Genomic DNA, 14,245 nt, shown 5'->3' on the forward strand with positions numbered 1-14,245 from the left:
AAAGTGAGCTTCTTAGTTATGGATTCAATCGCGTGTACACCTACATCATGTAACACTGGCGTCTGTTTAAGATTCTGATTCAAGATGGCTGATCGTAATGTTCGTGCTAAAATGAATTACGATTGTCATCGACAGAATAAAGGAAGGAATTTCCCAAATAAAACTGGCTCTACTTTGTATCATGTTTATCACATGAGTGTAAATAATTATTTGGCACTAATATTGTCAGTCACTAAAAGCTGGACGGGGACTTACTTTCATATTTCATTTTCATAGCTACAGTTGTAAGGTTTCCTTTTGCTGGAGAAACCTTTTTTTCTTGTTCATTGTTACAGATTTGGACTGGACTCCCGCGAGTACATGATAATTAAAACAAAGTAAAAAGAAATGGTGACCTAGAGAGGGCTCTGTCTATGTCTAGCGCCTTCTGTTACTTAACAATGTGTTTATCATATTTGAATGCCTGACAATTGAAACAGAATAGAACACAACTATGTAACGTCTGTATTGATAAACGTATATTTATTGACAACTGATGGCGGCCATGCCGTTTAGGTATCCCATAATGCTACAGAGTCATCACTATAGTAACATATCTTGTGATGTCAAAGGTCATGCATAAATATTGATATAGGACATTACAAACTGGACTGCAAGTATTTGCATAATAGTTCCATTTTCACTAAATTTATACTCTAAGGATAAAATATAAAAGAGGATGCAATGAAAGAGTTGTTCCAAAATTCAACCTCATGGGAATGCACTTTATAAAGCTGGTGTGAAACTTGTATGTAATTTTGGATAAACTTGAAATTGTGCTGCTTCATAGACCAACAGACCATGGCTTATTCGAGATGGTTAACTAACTAGTTTAGCAAAAATATTTTTTTCTCATTTGCTGTAATTTGTTCGTATTTAAGCCGATTAGCGATTTGTCAATTCATGGCATGGGGCTTGTGTTGTGGGGGTTATGATTCGTGACTGGGTTATATTCAAAACAAGTAAGAAATGCCAGGCTATGCAAACAAATCAATCACAGGAAACGAATACTGTAAAGGGGGTAATTATTCACTGTGTTTTAATTTAGCTTATTTCGCTGACTGGAAACATGCGCTAAATTAAAACACAGTGAATATGTAAAATTTAGCATAGAACACATTATCTAAGTGACGAAACCGTGAATTTAAAACCCACTAAATATGTCTGAAATGGTAGATCAGTGAAATTTAAGCCCAGTGAAAATTAGTCATTTTACAGTACGTAAGTAATAAACATGTAAGAGTAGTTTATTACGTCAATACAGTATATCCACTGATACACCGGAGAATTTACCATAAAGAGATATGTAAACAAACGTTGAACACAACAACGCGGTAAAGACTGGCGCTAAAATACTTGCGCATCCTATTTATAGGCTCCGTAGGATACTGAACACTAGGCGGGAATGTCCCTCATTGGTCGAAAGTTAACATTATAGAAATGCGTAATAAAGTGGTGTTTTCGCACTTGTCAACAACATGTCTATTTATAGACGTGGTTCAAAACAAAAATGGTGCATGTAATCAAATATATAAAAGTACTCAAACACAGTATTTAAGAAAACTTCGATAATACAATAATCAGTGTTTTCAATAATAACGATCAAATGTGTGCTTACATAACACTTGTCTTGGATAGCAAGAAACCTGTGTCACAAGGTGGCAGGTGACAATACTGAGCGATTTGGGTTAATCATAGAAGGTACTACCTTCCATGGGTTAATCAAGCTAATCGATGTAATAATTAAACCAAATATTTCGCTTCTTTGTGACAAAAATGTAGTTATTTGGACCCTGGAAGACTGAAATCATTACTATGTCCGTAGTCATTATGGTTATACTAAATGTTCAATGTTTAGATACGGAAGCATGAGTATTGAATGGAATTGTCATGTTATACCCACGGGTGCTTGCAACAGGATTCATGGTTAAGGGAGATAGGCTTGGGTAGGGTTATATGCTATCCCCTTAACCATATCTCCTAGCCTTAGCCTATCTCCCTTAACCATAAATCCTGTTGCAAGCACCCGTGGGTATACCAACAGAAAGATCGTAATGAAGTCGACGACAACTTTAGAACACGGTGTTAAACGTAATATTATGAACAATGTTCTTATGATTCATACCCACAACCAAGTAACCTGAAATAAAATACGACCAGACAAGGGACCATGAACCATAGCTTCTATGGACAGAGGGGAAATGTTTTACTTACTAACGATGTCTGAATTTAAAATTATATGTAAATGTCGTTTCTGCCCACTTTCTATGTTCATTAGGCATTTTTTTTTAATTCCCTTGAATTTCATTATAACTATGAATTCAAATATTGTTAACAATTAAAGAAAAGTCAAATCATTTATTCTAATGATTTTGATCCTGATAAAATTTTTCCAATATGTTCAAAGAGAATGATTTGTAATTTGATGCATCGTAATGTCTTTATTTTTTCACACTTTCATGTTTCTTGTGTACATTGCCGCTTTAAAAAAATCATGTCACGGCGCAATTTAGTTTATATATAGCTTCTATCGTTTGTTTTTGTATATCCTGTGGAACTAAGTCCGACAGTGACAGGTGGTTATGGCTTTCCTTGTTAGGTTATGTGCAGCGCCCTCTTCCCGTCCTGGGTATTAACTTTCTCTTTCGGTGTGAATGGCCGGGTCAGCAGCAAAGGAATTAGCGCTACGGTGTTGTTACTGTGCCGAGTTGTATAATTTGACGATATTTCAGCCATCCACCAGTGAGCAACTATGTCAAGTAAGTATCCCTATGTTAAAATCACATTGGTTCCCGGGGTTGTCAGTCGTTGGCACGGAAACGACGAGTGTAACCTCCGTACTACGATGTTTCCGTCGCGAGATCGCGATATGGGGCGAAGGACCGGGCGCAGGACGTCGTCATATAGACCTCGTACCACTGTTATCGTTTTATGATTAATCGATATTCATCGTTTTTGTAGTACATATATTTTCATGTATATCTGTTGTTGCATTTCTCGAGTCCGTAATAACATTATCGTTATATTTTGAATACATATGTTGTAGACAACAGCTAATAAAAAATAATATAATTAATGTATGGCAACGATTTAAAAATGAACAGAACATAATAGTGCTATTTTAATTATGTACTAGTATACCTGCAAGTAATTTATGTCACATCATATTTCCATGACAACACGCCATTTTTTAGGCTATATACATCAAAATTATATTATGACAAATTAACAATGATAATAAAATAATATAATTGGATATCAGGTATTATTTTATTAAAGACATAACTTAAATCTAAAACTACAAAGAAAAAAATAATTTGACTGAAGTGAGTGTGCATTCATGAATATTTGATTTGGCTTACAATATGATATTTTTAAACTGAGCATCTACAAGTAATGTAGATGTAGAATTGAATGATTAATTTACAAATTAAAATTAAATTATAATATGCATGAATTGCTGCAGGAACCTCACTGAATTTCTATTTTCATATAGAAATGCTGCTGCATTAATTAAAAGGCTGATCACAGCATACAAGACAGTTTTTTTTAGTGCTTCAGCTAACATTCAACATGAGTGAGTTTTTTTCATTTCTTGATGCATTTTTTTCTGTAATTTTGCATTTTTCTATAATTTTTCATTGTGAATAATATTGCACTTTTGGTTTGTATTTGAAGCACTAATGAAGAACTCATCGTACTTTCACTTACATTAATTTACTAATATATCCATTGTCAGCTTCTTCAACAGAACAATGATGAGGCAAGTATTCATGAATGATATTACTCCACTTGTTATAATTATTACGTGACTTTTGTTCGATATTTCAGGTGTAACGTTGGAGCTGTTGAGTGGTAAACTGAACATATATGCATCGCTGGGAACGATATTTGTAATGTACTTATTCGTTAAATTTATGCAAGGCAAGATACGACTCTCTAGGAAGACTCTGACTCGATCTATAACCGTGATATGTATCGTAGGGGTGGCATGTTCCGCCGTATTGAATGTGTTCATCGGAATGGCTATCTTTGGAGCAGTTTGTGTAGCTGTTTATTGGAAGATACCAAGACCTCTTCTACCTGTGGGAAATAAAGCTGTAGTTATCACTGGTAAGTGTTCTAGCAGATTATGTTAGTATCGTTGGGTTTCACTTTCTATACAATTATAAGTCCACTCCTCTGTGTGTTCTCTTGCAGTGATGGAGAAAGGGTGTTTCAGAATGTGAAGCCAAATACAAAAAATATTATTTTTCTGGTAACCGGACCTTGCCATGATTTTTCAGACCGATTCTGTATCTTTTTATAGCCAAACTGGAAAATGAGCATTTGTAGATATATTTCAGCTCTACTTGAAATTCTCCAATTTTAAACTAAAATGTCAACCTGTACATGCAAGATGTGGTGTATTGAAAAATACTCTTTTATAATGTTGTGAAAAAAATAATAGTTGTATCTTATTAGTGGATAGTTGCATTTTTTGCATTATTATAACACTTTTACAAAAATGTAGACAGGTGACATAGTCTGAAAAATCATATCTTGTTAGTGATGGTGTACTTTTTGTTGTCCTGAAACATTTTGAAAATCTGAGTTTTAAAAAGTGTCAATAATGCATTTTTTTATAACATTGCGTTCTATGGGATTGAAATATTAGTTTCTCAAAATACATCACTGTAACACTCAAAATACATCACTGTAACACTCAAAATACATCACTGTAACAAACAAAATACATCACTGTAACACACAAAATACATCACTGTAACACACAAAATACATCACTGTAACACACAAAATACATCACTGTAACACACAAAATACATCACTGTAACACACAAAATACATCACTGTAACACACAAAATACATCATTGTAACACACAAAATACATCACTGTAACACACAAAATAATGCTATTTTATGGTGCCATGGGACAATAGCTTCATGAGTTTTTACATAATAAACCAACGAACATTGTCACATGATTTATGACCAACTTTCTCAAAAATGAGTATAGACCTTTTTTTCCTTAATATACCGGGTAAGACCCACATATCTTATGTGTATCCAATAACCTTTAAATTTGTCTATTAAGAACATAATGATTTTAAACATGCTCTCTCATTTTTTGTCAAACATCACAAATTGTCATAAAACTTGTGTGATATATGACTTTGAACTCTAGGAACTTACTTTCCAGCTCACATGTATCAATGGTAACCTAGCTGATTTTTATCTTGCATAATTATAGAAGAAATAAAATATGTGTAACATGTACATCACTTCAGTAGCGAAAGTATTTGCTTTAACCCCCCCCCCCCTCCAACACCGTTGTCTCTGACAATTGCATGTATAATTAAAATAATAATATGATATAATAAGCATGTGAATTGTGTGTCATTGTAGGCTGTGACAGCGGTATTCTGGGATATTCTTTGGCTTGTCATCTGGACAGGATGGGATTCAAAGTGTATGCAGGATGTGTGTGTCATGGTGGAGACAGTGAAAAGGAACTGAAATCTCAGTGTTCTGACAGACTGGTTACTCTACCATTGGATGTTACAAGTAGGGAAGACATCGCACAGTCAATCAAGTTTATCACTGATGATCTAGACAATGGAGGTAAGTGATGTACCATTTGAAATGAAGTGTGAGATTTGTTTTTCATTTTTGAACACTTGACTACGTATACATGCAAATCCTTTGCGACTCTCCCTCTTCCCTACTCATGACACATTCCTGTACTATTGTAGAAAGACTGTTTTATGAACATAAATTATATACATTTGGTTAGTGGACACATTAAAATTTGATACTTATACTGACAGGAATAACAATTATAATTTATAAATTTATAATTTTTTTTTTTTTATTGAATTTTGAATATGAAAATAATTTGTTTCTTTCATTTTTGCAAATTTGTTTCTAGCCCAACAACTACAATGTACCAAAGTGAACATAGATATTTTGTGTAATGTTTTGTAACTCTGCATCATAAAAAACTGGGTAAATCACTGATCTTCATGCAGATGGGCGTGGCATATACAGAATACCAATGGGTAACCACCCTAAACTACCGGTAAATGATTTCCAGAGATAACACATTTTAAAGAAAGTGGCTTTCATTGATGCATATCCAGTTTCAATATATTTTGTTATTGCAGTTCGTCTATGGGGAGTTGTGAATGCTGCATCTATTATTCAGCTTGCAGATTTTGAGCTCCTGCCAGTGAAGAGTATGGCACAAGAATTTGAAATCAATGCATTGGGACATGTCAATATCTGTAAAGAATTTATTCCATTACTGAGATTCACACGAGGACGAATCATCAATGTTGCTTTCTCAGGTAGTTTAGTATAAGTGTGTTTACATTCACAAATACTGAACTGTTGGTAATTCATAGCTAATCAAGTATTGGGATATTATTGGAAATAATTTAGGTTAGATTTTTAGATAAATATTCCACACACAAAATATTTTTATATATGATAATACATTCTTCTATTTTTTTTAACTTTCTAATATTCATTTTGTTTTTCTGAATCATAATACGAGGGGTGATCAATAAGTTCTCAGCCTTCCTCATAAAATGTTACAGAAGGAAGATTTTTCTTACACTATTTTTCAACATAGTCCCCTCTAAGTTCAATTCACTTTGTCCATCGATGTTCCAGTTTTCCTATCCCCTGCTGGAAGAAGGTTTCATCTTGATCCTTTAGATAAGCCTCAACACCTTGGATGACGTCATCATCAGTCTCAAAACGTTGACCACGTAAGTGGGACTTCAGTTTAGGAAACAGGTAGAATAGAAGTCCGACAATGCCAGGTCAGATGAACAGGAAGGGTGAGGTAAGAGTTCAAAGCCACATTCGGTTGCTGCTGCCACTGCTACCTGTGCTGTGTGGACAGGTGCATGCATTGTCTTGGAGCAACAGCACAACAACTTGAAGCTTTCCTCTCCCTTTCTATTTGATTGCTGCTTCTAACTGTCACAGTTCTGAAGCGTAGTACTCTCCATTGATTGTTTGACCCTTTTGCAAGTAGTCAATCATGATGAGTCCCTTGCTGTCCCTGAACACAGTAGCCATCACCTTGCCGCCTTGTTTGCTCTGCTCTTTTGATTCTGGATCAAAGTGGTGAACCCATGTCTCATCTTGGGTCACAATTGTCTTGAGGATGTTGTCAGGATTTGACTGGAAACTGGCCAAAAGCGTCCTTGAAACTTCCAACCTGTCCAACTTCTGATGGACACCCACCTTGCAGACAGCATGCCATTCCCAAGGTGTTCAACAAAACATTTCGAACTGCGCCAAAATTGATGCCTAGTTAATGCCCGATATGTCGGATAGCGACACGTCTGTCATTTATTACCATGAAATGGATGGTGTCAACCTGATTGTCTGTGGTGGCAGATTTTGGGTGTCTTTCGTGCTCTCCTTGTCTCGCTTAAAGTTAGCAACCCACTTCTTTACAGTGGAATAAGAAGGGAAGTCCTCACCAAGTGTCGTGACCATGTCTTTGTGGATTTCTTTGGGAGTCATCCCCTTTCTATAGAGATACTTGATCACAGCACAAGCTTCTGTCTGTTCCATTTTGTGATTTTTGTCTCACCTGCTGATTTTAAATGGGCACCACGTGCTAAAATATTAAAAATTATAGTATAAAAAAAAAATAAAGTTATACCCCAAAATAGGAGTTCCGCCCCTTGTTTCATGGTGAGGCCGACAACTTAGTGATCACCCCTCGTATGTGTGAAATACCACAGAACACATTTCTGCTATTGTACAGCACTGCAGCAAATATTTCTGTTATTTGAAGCAGGTTTTTTTTCGGGGGCTTATTGGAGCTTGTTTGAATGAGTGGTATGTGTTCTTTGAAGCAAAGGATTGATGGAGCTTGTATGTTTGAGTGAGTGATGACGTGGGTTCCTTGAAGCAGGGTACTGTGGGTTGTGTATCATTGATGACTGGGGGCATATCTTGTGTGAATAATTGAAAAAAAGCTCCTAATTGTGTATTAATTATTGCTAAATATTTTAAACCTCACATGAAACTAGATTCCGTCAAGCATAAAAAATGTACGCACTGAATAAAAAATGCTTCAAAAGAACATGTATTTTTGCACATCAAATATATCTCATTACAAGCTCGGTAAATTACTGAACCAAAAATTATTTTTCATTAAAATTACATCACTTGTCATCGTAACGCAATTTCCCAGATAACAAGTGTATTAACGTTGCTGATATAACAATTTATGTACATTATAATAAAGCTTAATATTTTTGTTACTAGATTGATCATATGATAGACAATGTACTGGGGTATAGGGTTATCGCCTAATCTGATTATAGAGCTGGCTGATACAACTCCGCACATACAGACATCTAAAAACAAAATTCACTTTTGAAAAATATTTAGAAACTGTGCAAAATCCCTTCCACAGGTCATCCATGACCAAACTAAGAATTAGAGCTCATGTGTTAGGAATAGAAACTGGAAGACGTAAAAACATTGACATTTCAAAAAGAAAATGTCAGTTTTGTTAATTAAATGAAATAGAAAATGAAGAGCACTTCCTTCTTAAATGCGGTCTCTATAAAAAAGAAAGAAATGAGCTTCTCAAAAATTTGATGCTACCTCCAAAATTTCCTGACAAAGAAAAAATAGTTGCAATACTAAACAATGGTAGTAAAAAATTAGCTCCTCAAATTGCTAAGTACATAGATGATTGTTTTAAAATCAGGGAGAACAACTTGAAAAAAGTACTACCAGCTGCCTCAAAAGTAATAAAAAACATTTACTTTAATTTATTATATTTTATTAATAACTTTGTTTTATACTCTTTTAATCTCATTTTTTTTCATTGCTATACCTTTATTAAATTCTATAATCAAAGTCCCATAGAGGATACGATAACAATAAAGATGATTATTATTACAAATCACGTCATTGGTGGCTTGTATTATCCATGAAACAAAGACGAATAGTATAGCCAAAGATGCCATGATTGAAGTCTAAAGAATGCTAATTTATGCTAATTTTACACGTTGTCTTAATTGTCTAGTTATACAGTATATGTTAAAAATATAAAAAACTTTTAATCATTGTTTATTTATCATGGACACTATTGCCTAGGTAACAAAATATTTTTTGATTCATGTCAAATTACTGAGCTTAGCAATATTTGTTACCATGGTACCAATAATAATATGTAAATATTATTCCAGCACTCATTATACATTATCTATTGTTGCCTAGGTAATTTCCCGATGGAAAGAACCTCATCCCATGCTATGTCTCAGTATGCTATTGAAGGATTTACTCATTCCTTAAGGCTAGAAATGAAGAAATGGGGCGTTTATGTATCACTTGTACAGCCACCATTCAGTGGTACAGGTATTAACATTTTACCAACATTTATTTTGCATATATCTTGTGTGAACTTGTTTTGTGCAGTTTTCCACATGGAATTTCATAAAAAAAACTCCTTGAAACAAATTTCATAAAAAAAAAAATTTACACTGAGCTAACGAATGCCAATATAAGGTAATGACATTTATAGAAAATCACTTATGTGGGAAGAGAATCCAATCTGTATTGAATATTGCCATATCAGGAAACTGGGATTGTGCTCAGACAAATTTGCATAACAATATAATCAAATATGCTAATAAGTTGTATTGTATATCTTGTATGGGGCTCTATTCTTCATTTACTTCATTATTATTTCTAACATAATTATTCTAGATTCTACTATATCACAATAATTTCACAACTGTTCTAATATTATGTTCCGTGTGCAAGGATAAATTACTACAATTTCTTAATTAGATAAAACATTGTATATATGCATGCTTCTGACCAATCAATTCCATTCTGTCTCACAGATATGTTATCCAAGACAGGACTGCGTAGCCTACAGAGCCAGATTTTTCAAGAAGCCACAATTGAACAAAGAGAGCTTTATGGCGAAGCATATCTAAAGCACATGATGGATGCGGCCTTGGCAAAACCGTCACCATCAGTTACCACTGATGATCTCATATTGCTATCTGATGCCGTGACTGAAGCGTTGCTGTCGACGGAACCCAAAGCTAAATATCGATGTGGAGGACTGTACAACTTGTTTTCTGTTTGTTCCTCCATTTTACCACAGTCTGTATCAGATACGTTCTCCAAGAATTTGTCGCCACCTATTGATGTGAAAGTAGGTGTTCTCAGTGACACTAAAAAAGAGAAATGATCAGTCAATGAAATATAGAAGTAAAATTAAAACTGAATGAAGCTTAGTAATTAGGGACAGCAATATTGATTACTTTTATTATAGTATTGCACCAATAGATCAATTAGTTTATTTATCACTTATTCTATTTGAATGTTGTTCAAAAAAGAAAAGAATGAAGATATTATTTTTTGTTAAATTTTGACCAACTGTTGGTCATTTTCATTGAAAAAAAAACACAACAAAACATGACTATGTCATCAACTGTTGTTAGGCTTCATTTGTTCTTTTATTGACACAAAGACAAAGATAAATGCACATAAATATTTGGCCAACTGATGATAATTGAAAGGCCGTAAAACTCAGATGTTAGAATGTGTCTTTTTTTCAAACATATCAGAGTGCTTTGGATCAAACTTGTAAAAACTTAACAGTAATACATGTGTGTGTTTCTTATCAATGTACATCATTTTATTTCATAATTAAATAATTTTTCAAGACATATTTTGTAGATTCAAAAAAATTATCAGATCAAGTTGATTTCATTTAATCTTAATGTTTTTCAATCACAATTTTTAAAATTTATTCATATTTATATTTAATAATCCTTATTACATTGTAATAATTCCTGTAGTGAGGGGTTAACACTTGACCCTCAGACTCGCACAAAAAATATTCATGTTTCTGGTCATCGGTTAAAATTATGCGGTCACTGCTTGTTTTTTTTGTCAGAGTTTAGAAAAAAAAGCTGAAAAGAAACATGTTTATCTTTTATTTGGGGGTTACATGTAGATCAGTTGACTATGGTAGTTACAATCTGATTAAAATCCGATGTGGGTATTTTATTTTATTTTTATTTATTTATTTTATTTCACCAGAATGACCATTATAACAGAACTCATAAACAAAATACAATAGTAGTAATTCCGGCGTGGACCATGGAAATGGTCCTTATGGACTAGTCCAGTCCATGGCCCAGACTGTCAAGTAGATATTTACAATTTACTGGTAAAGGAAAGGAAAATTACTATTTACATAACGAAAATTAAAAGGTAATCTATATGATTTAGATATAAATATGACTAAAAAATTATGTGTAATAATAATATAATCGAACTGCTGGTACAACAAACTTTTATGCAGAAGAAAAGAAAAAAAAAAAAAAAATTTAGGGAAATGGGAGGTAATCGAGGAATTTAACAAAGCAAATAATGTTTCATTTCATATTTAAATTTGTTTCTGTTGGTGATGTTTTTGAGGGAGTCTGGAAGTGAATTCCAGTGTTTTACTGCAGCAAATTTAAAATTATGTTGTGAAACTGTAAGTTGAGCAACAGGAATTGACAAGTTACCGCTAGACACTGAACTTGTGGGATAGCAATGTGGGTAATCATTAACATACTTATTGAGGCTATGTGCATATCTGTTGTGTTTAAGGTCAAAGATAAATAGGCAGGTTTGTAATTTACAAAGTAAGAGCAGAACTGGTTCAAGAAGTGTTGGGTATGTGTTTCCCCAGAATTCAATACAGTACATTAAGTGTGGGAGAATAAGTGTGTTGTATAGTAGGATGAGAATTGATCTTGGAACATAGTGACGAATGCGAGATATAATGCCCACTTTGGGACTAACGGTTTTCACAATTTTTTCAATATGAGAATTCCAATTTAGGCATGGGTCAATGGTTACTCCCAGATAAGTGGCTTTAGACACGCCCTCTATCAACGTATCATTGATTGTGAGCTGTCCCTCCACTTTTACTTTTCTTTGCGGGGTTTTCAGGATCATATAGTTTGTTTTTTCTACATTAATTGTTAATTTATTAGCATTGCACCACTGTACAACATTTTCAAAATCATTATTAATATTAGAAAGATCAATAGAGTTAGTTTGCAGGAATTTAAATAAATTAGTGTCATCCGCAAAAAGGCGGAAATTAAAAGCATCAGTAGAGTGGTTAATATCATTTATGTAGAGAAGAAAAAGTAAAGGCCCTAATATTGATCCCTGGGGCACCCTGTATTGAGGCTCCAATTTTTTTTTTTTTTTTTAAATATTTTTTTTTTTATATATAACCCTTTATATTATATTTATTTGTATTTTAGTTTGAATTAGTTAGAGGTGACTGGGACACAATTTTTTAAGAACTGATTAATGGCAAGAAAAACCAAAAAAAAAATCGACATATTCAAAATAAATACAGATATATATAGTATAAAGAGTTATAAAAAAAAAAAAAGTATTAAAAAAAAAAAAAAAATTGGAGCCTCATACCTACATCGGATTTTAATCAGATTGTGGTAGTTATAGCTTATTGATAATGCTAAAAAGCATTTCTAACTTTCTTGTGTTTATTACCGTTATATATTTATTATTTATTCAAAGATGACAGGCGGTGTTTCATATGCAAAAAAAAAAAATAATTGCACATTCATTGTGCTACTCATTTTCACTTCAAACAGCCATAATGTCATTTGATCTGTGATATTTAACCAATGAATGCAACCCCTTGTTATCTGTAGATCAAGGCAATAATTCTTGTTGCTGTTTTTTACAGAACACAGACTTTGGTTGAACCATGAAATTCAATGATTGAAAGGCGGTGGTCGTTTGCGACATTTGTGTAGATAAACATTGATTTTCCCACAATCCAATGCATTCTTCTTCTAATGTAAATGACCTAGGCGTGACAATGCACTACTGGTAATTACCACCAGAGACTTTGATACCTTCCAATTACGAAAGAAATTACATGGTTAAAACTCAGTTTGTACGTGTTAGTCTGCCTAACAGACAAAGTCGCCATCTTTGTTCATATGAGACTAATATCTCTGTGTGGCACGACGACCACTGCCGTTTAATACATACACTCTGCAATTTGATCTTTTTAACTTCATAGTTTTAGTCAGTTGCGTAGCGTACCATTTGATATAAAAAACAGAAAAGAACCCCACACGTTCCAACAACATCTAGAAAACAACGATGAAACAACGTGAGCAGAAATATTGGGGTGTGGTTTTCCGAAGGAGTTTGTTCATACATGGTCTATAATAGTTTCTGGTTTCAGAAATGCAATGAAGTATCATTGTTTTATTTGTATTTTGTTTCACAAAAAAAATTATTATATAATATTTAAATCTGTGTTTAAAGGTTGTTCCTTCAGGATTTGCCACTGATCCAGTATTATGTAAATTTATACAATTAACTTTTTCACTGGAATATTCACTATTTATAAACATTACTTTTTATGAGTTCTGCTAATAAATCATGGAATTATAATTTTAGCGTCTTTTGTTTGTTATAACCAAGGATTTAAAAGATGAGCGTATGCATGCAGTAAATTTCATATATGCATGAATGAATGTTTGTTATAAAAAATATTATTTATTATTAAAAAATTTACCCTGGAAGACCTTCTAACTTCATTGAAATCCAAAGAATATGCTTTCATTTGTGTATAGAAGCCATTTAGTAATCCCCATCAATCATTGGTCGTTTTACTACCATGTTTAACATGTTAAATGTTTAATATATTTTGATTGGTCAAGTTGTGTTCAACCGTCATTTGGAATTTATAATTAATTTATATATAAAAAAGCCACACCCATGCCTTCATGAAATGCACTGTATAACTCTTTAACTTTATTAGTAAATTTATAAACATTGCATTTAGGCAATTGTTATTAGTTTTGTATTGATGTGGACAACGAAAAACTGCTTTATAACTTGTTCCCCATTCCCATCAACTTGAATGTTGTCGGTCCCATTGCTTTTACGCCTGCTTTTAGTTACAACTTCAATCAATCTTTCAACATGAACAGACATGTTTCAATTGGGTCAGCCTCTCTGTGAAAACGCTGTAATAAACTTTGCAAATTTAACTTTTCTGACTACTGAATAGTATGGTATGAGAATTTAAATATAAAATAAATATACCCAATAATAATTCCTTTTGTTCCAAGAGTACCTGGTATTGTAAAT

The 14,245-nt window shown here is 33.3% G+C and overlaps 1 protein-coding gene across 1 annotated transcript; it reads left to right on the plus strand.

Annotated features, from left to right (window-relative positions):
* The first annotated feature begins 2,689 nt into the window (after nucleotides 1-2,689).
* Nucleotides 2,690-13,543, plus strand: LOC144343445 (retinol dehydrogenase 16-like). Its single transcript, XM_085493658.1, has 6 exons — nucleotides 2,690-2,798; nucleotides 3,871-4,152; nucleotides 5,447-5,662; nucleotides 6,205-6,387; nucleotides 9,302-9,439; nucleotides 9,931-13,543. The coding sequence occupies exons 1-6, from the start codon at nucleotides 2,792-2,794 to the stop codon at nucleotides 10,284-10,286; spliced, it is 1,182 nt and encodes a 393-aa protein (XP_085349784.1). The 5' UTR covers nucleotides 2,690-2,791; the 3' UTR covers nucleotides 10,287-13,543.
* Nucleotides 13,544-14,245: the final 702 nt, after the last annotated feature.

This window comes from Saccoglossus kowalevskii, chromosome 2 (assembly GCF_978046115.1).
Source record: "Saccoglossus kowalevskii chromosome 2, keSacKowa6.1, whole genome shotgun sequence".
In the NCBI taxonomy this organism is placed as follows: domain Eukaryota; kingdom Metazoa; phylum Hemichordata; class Enteropneusta; family Harrimaniidae; genus Saccoglossus; species Saccoglossus kowalevskii.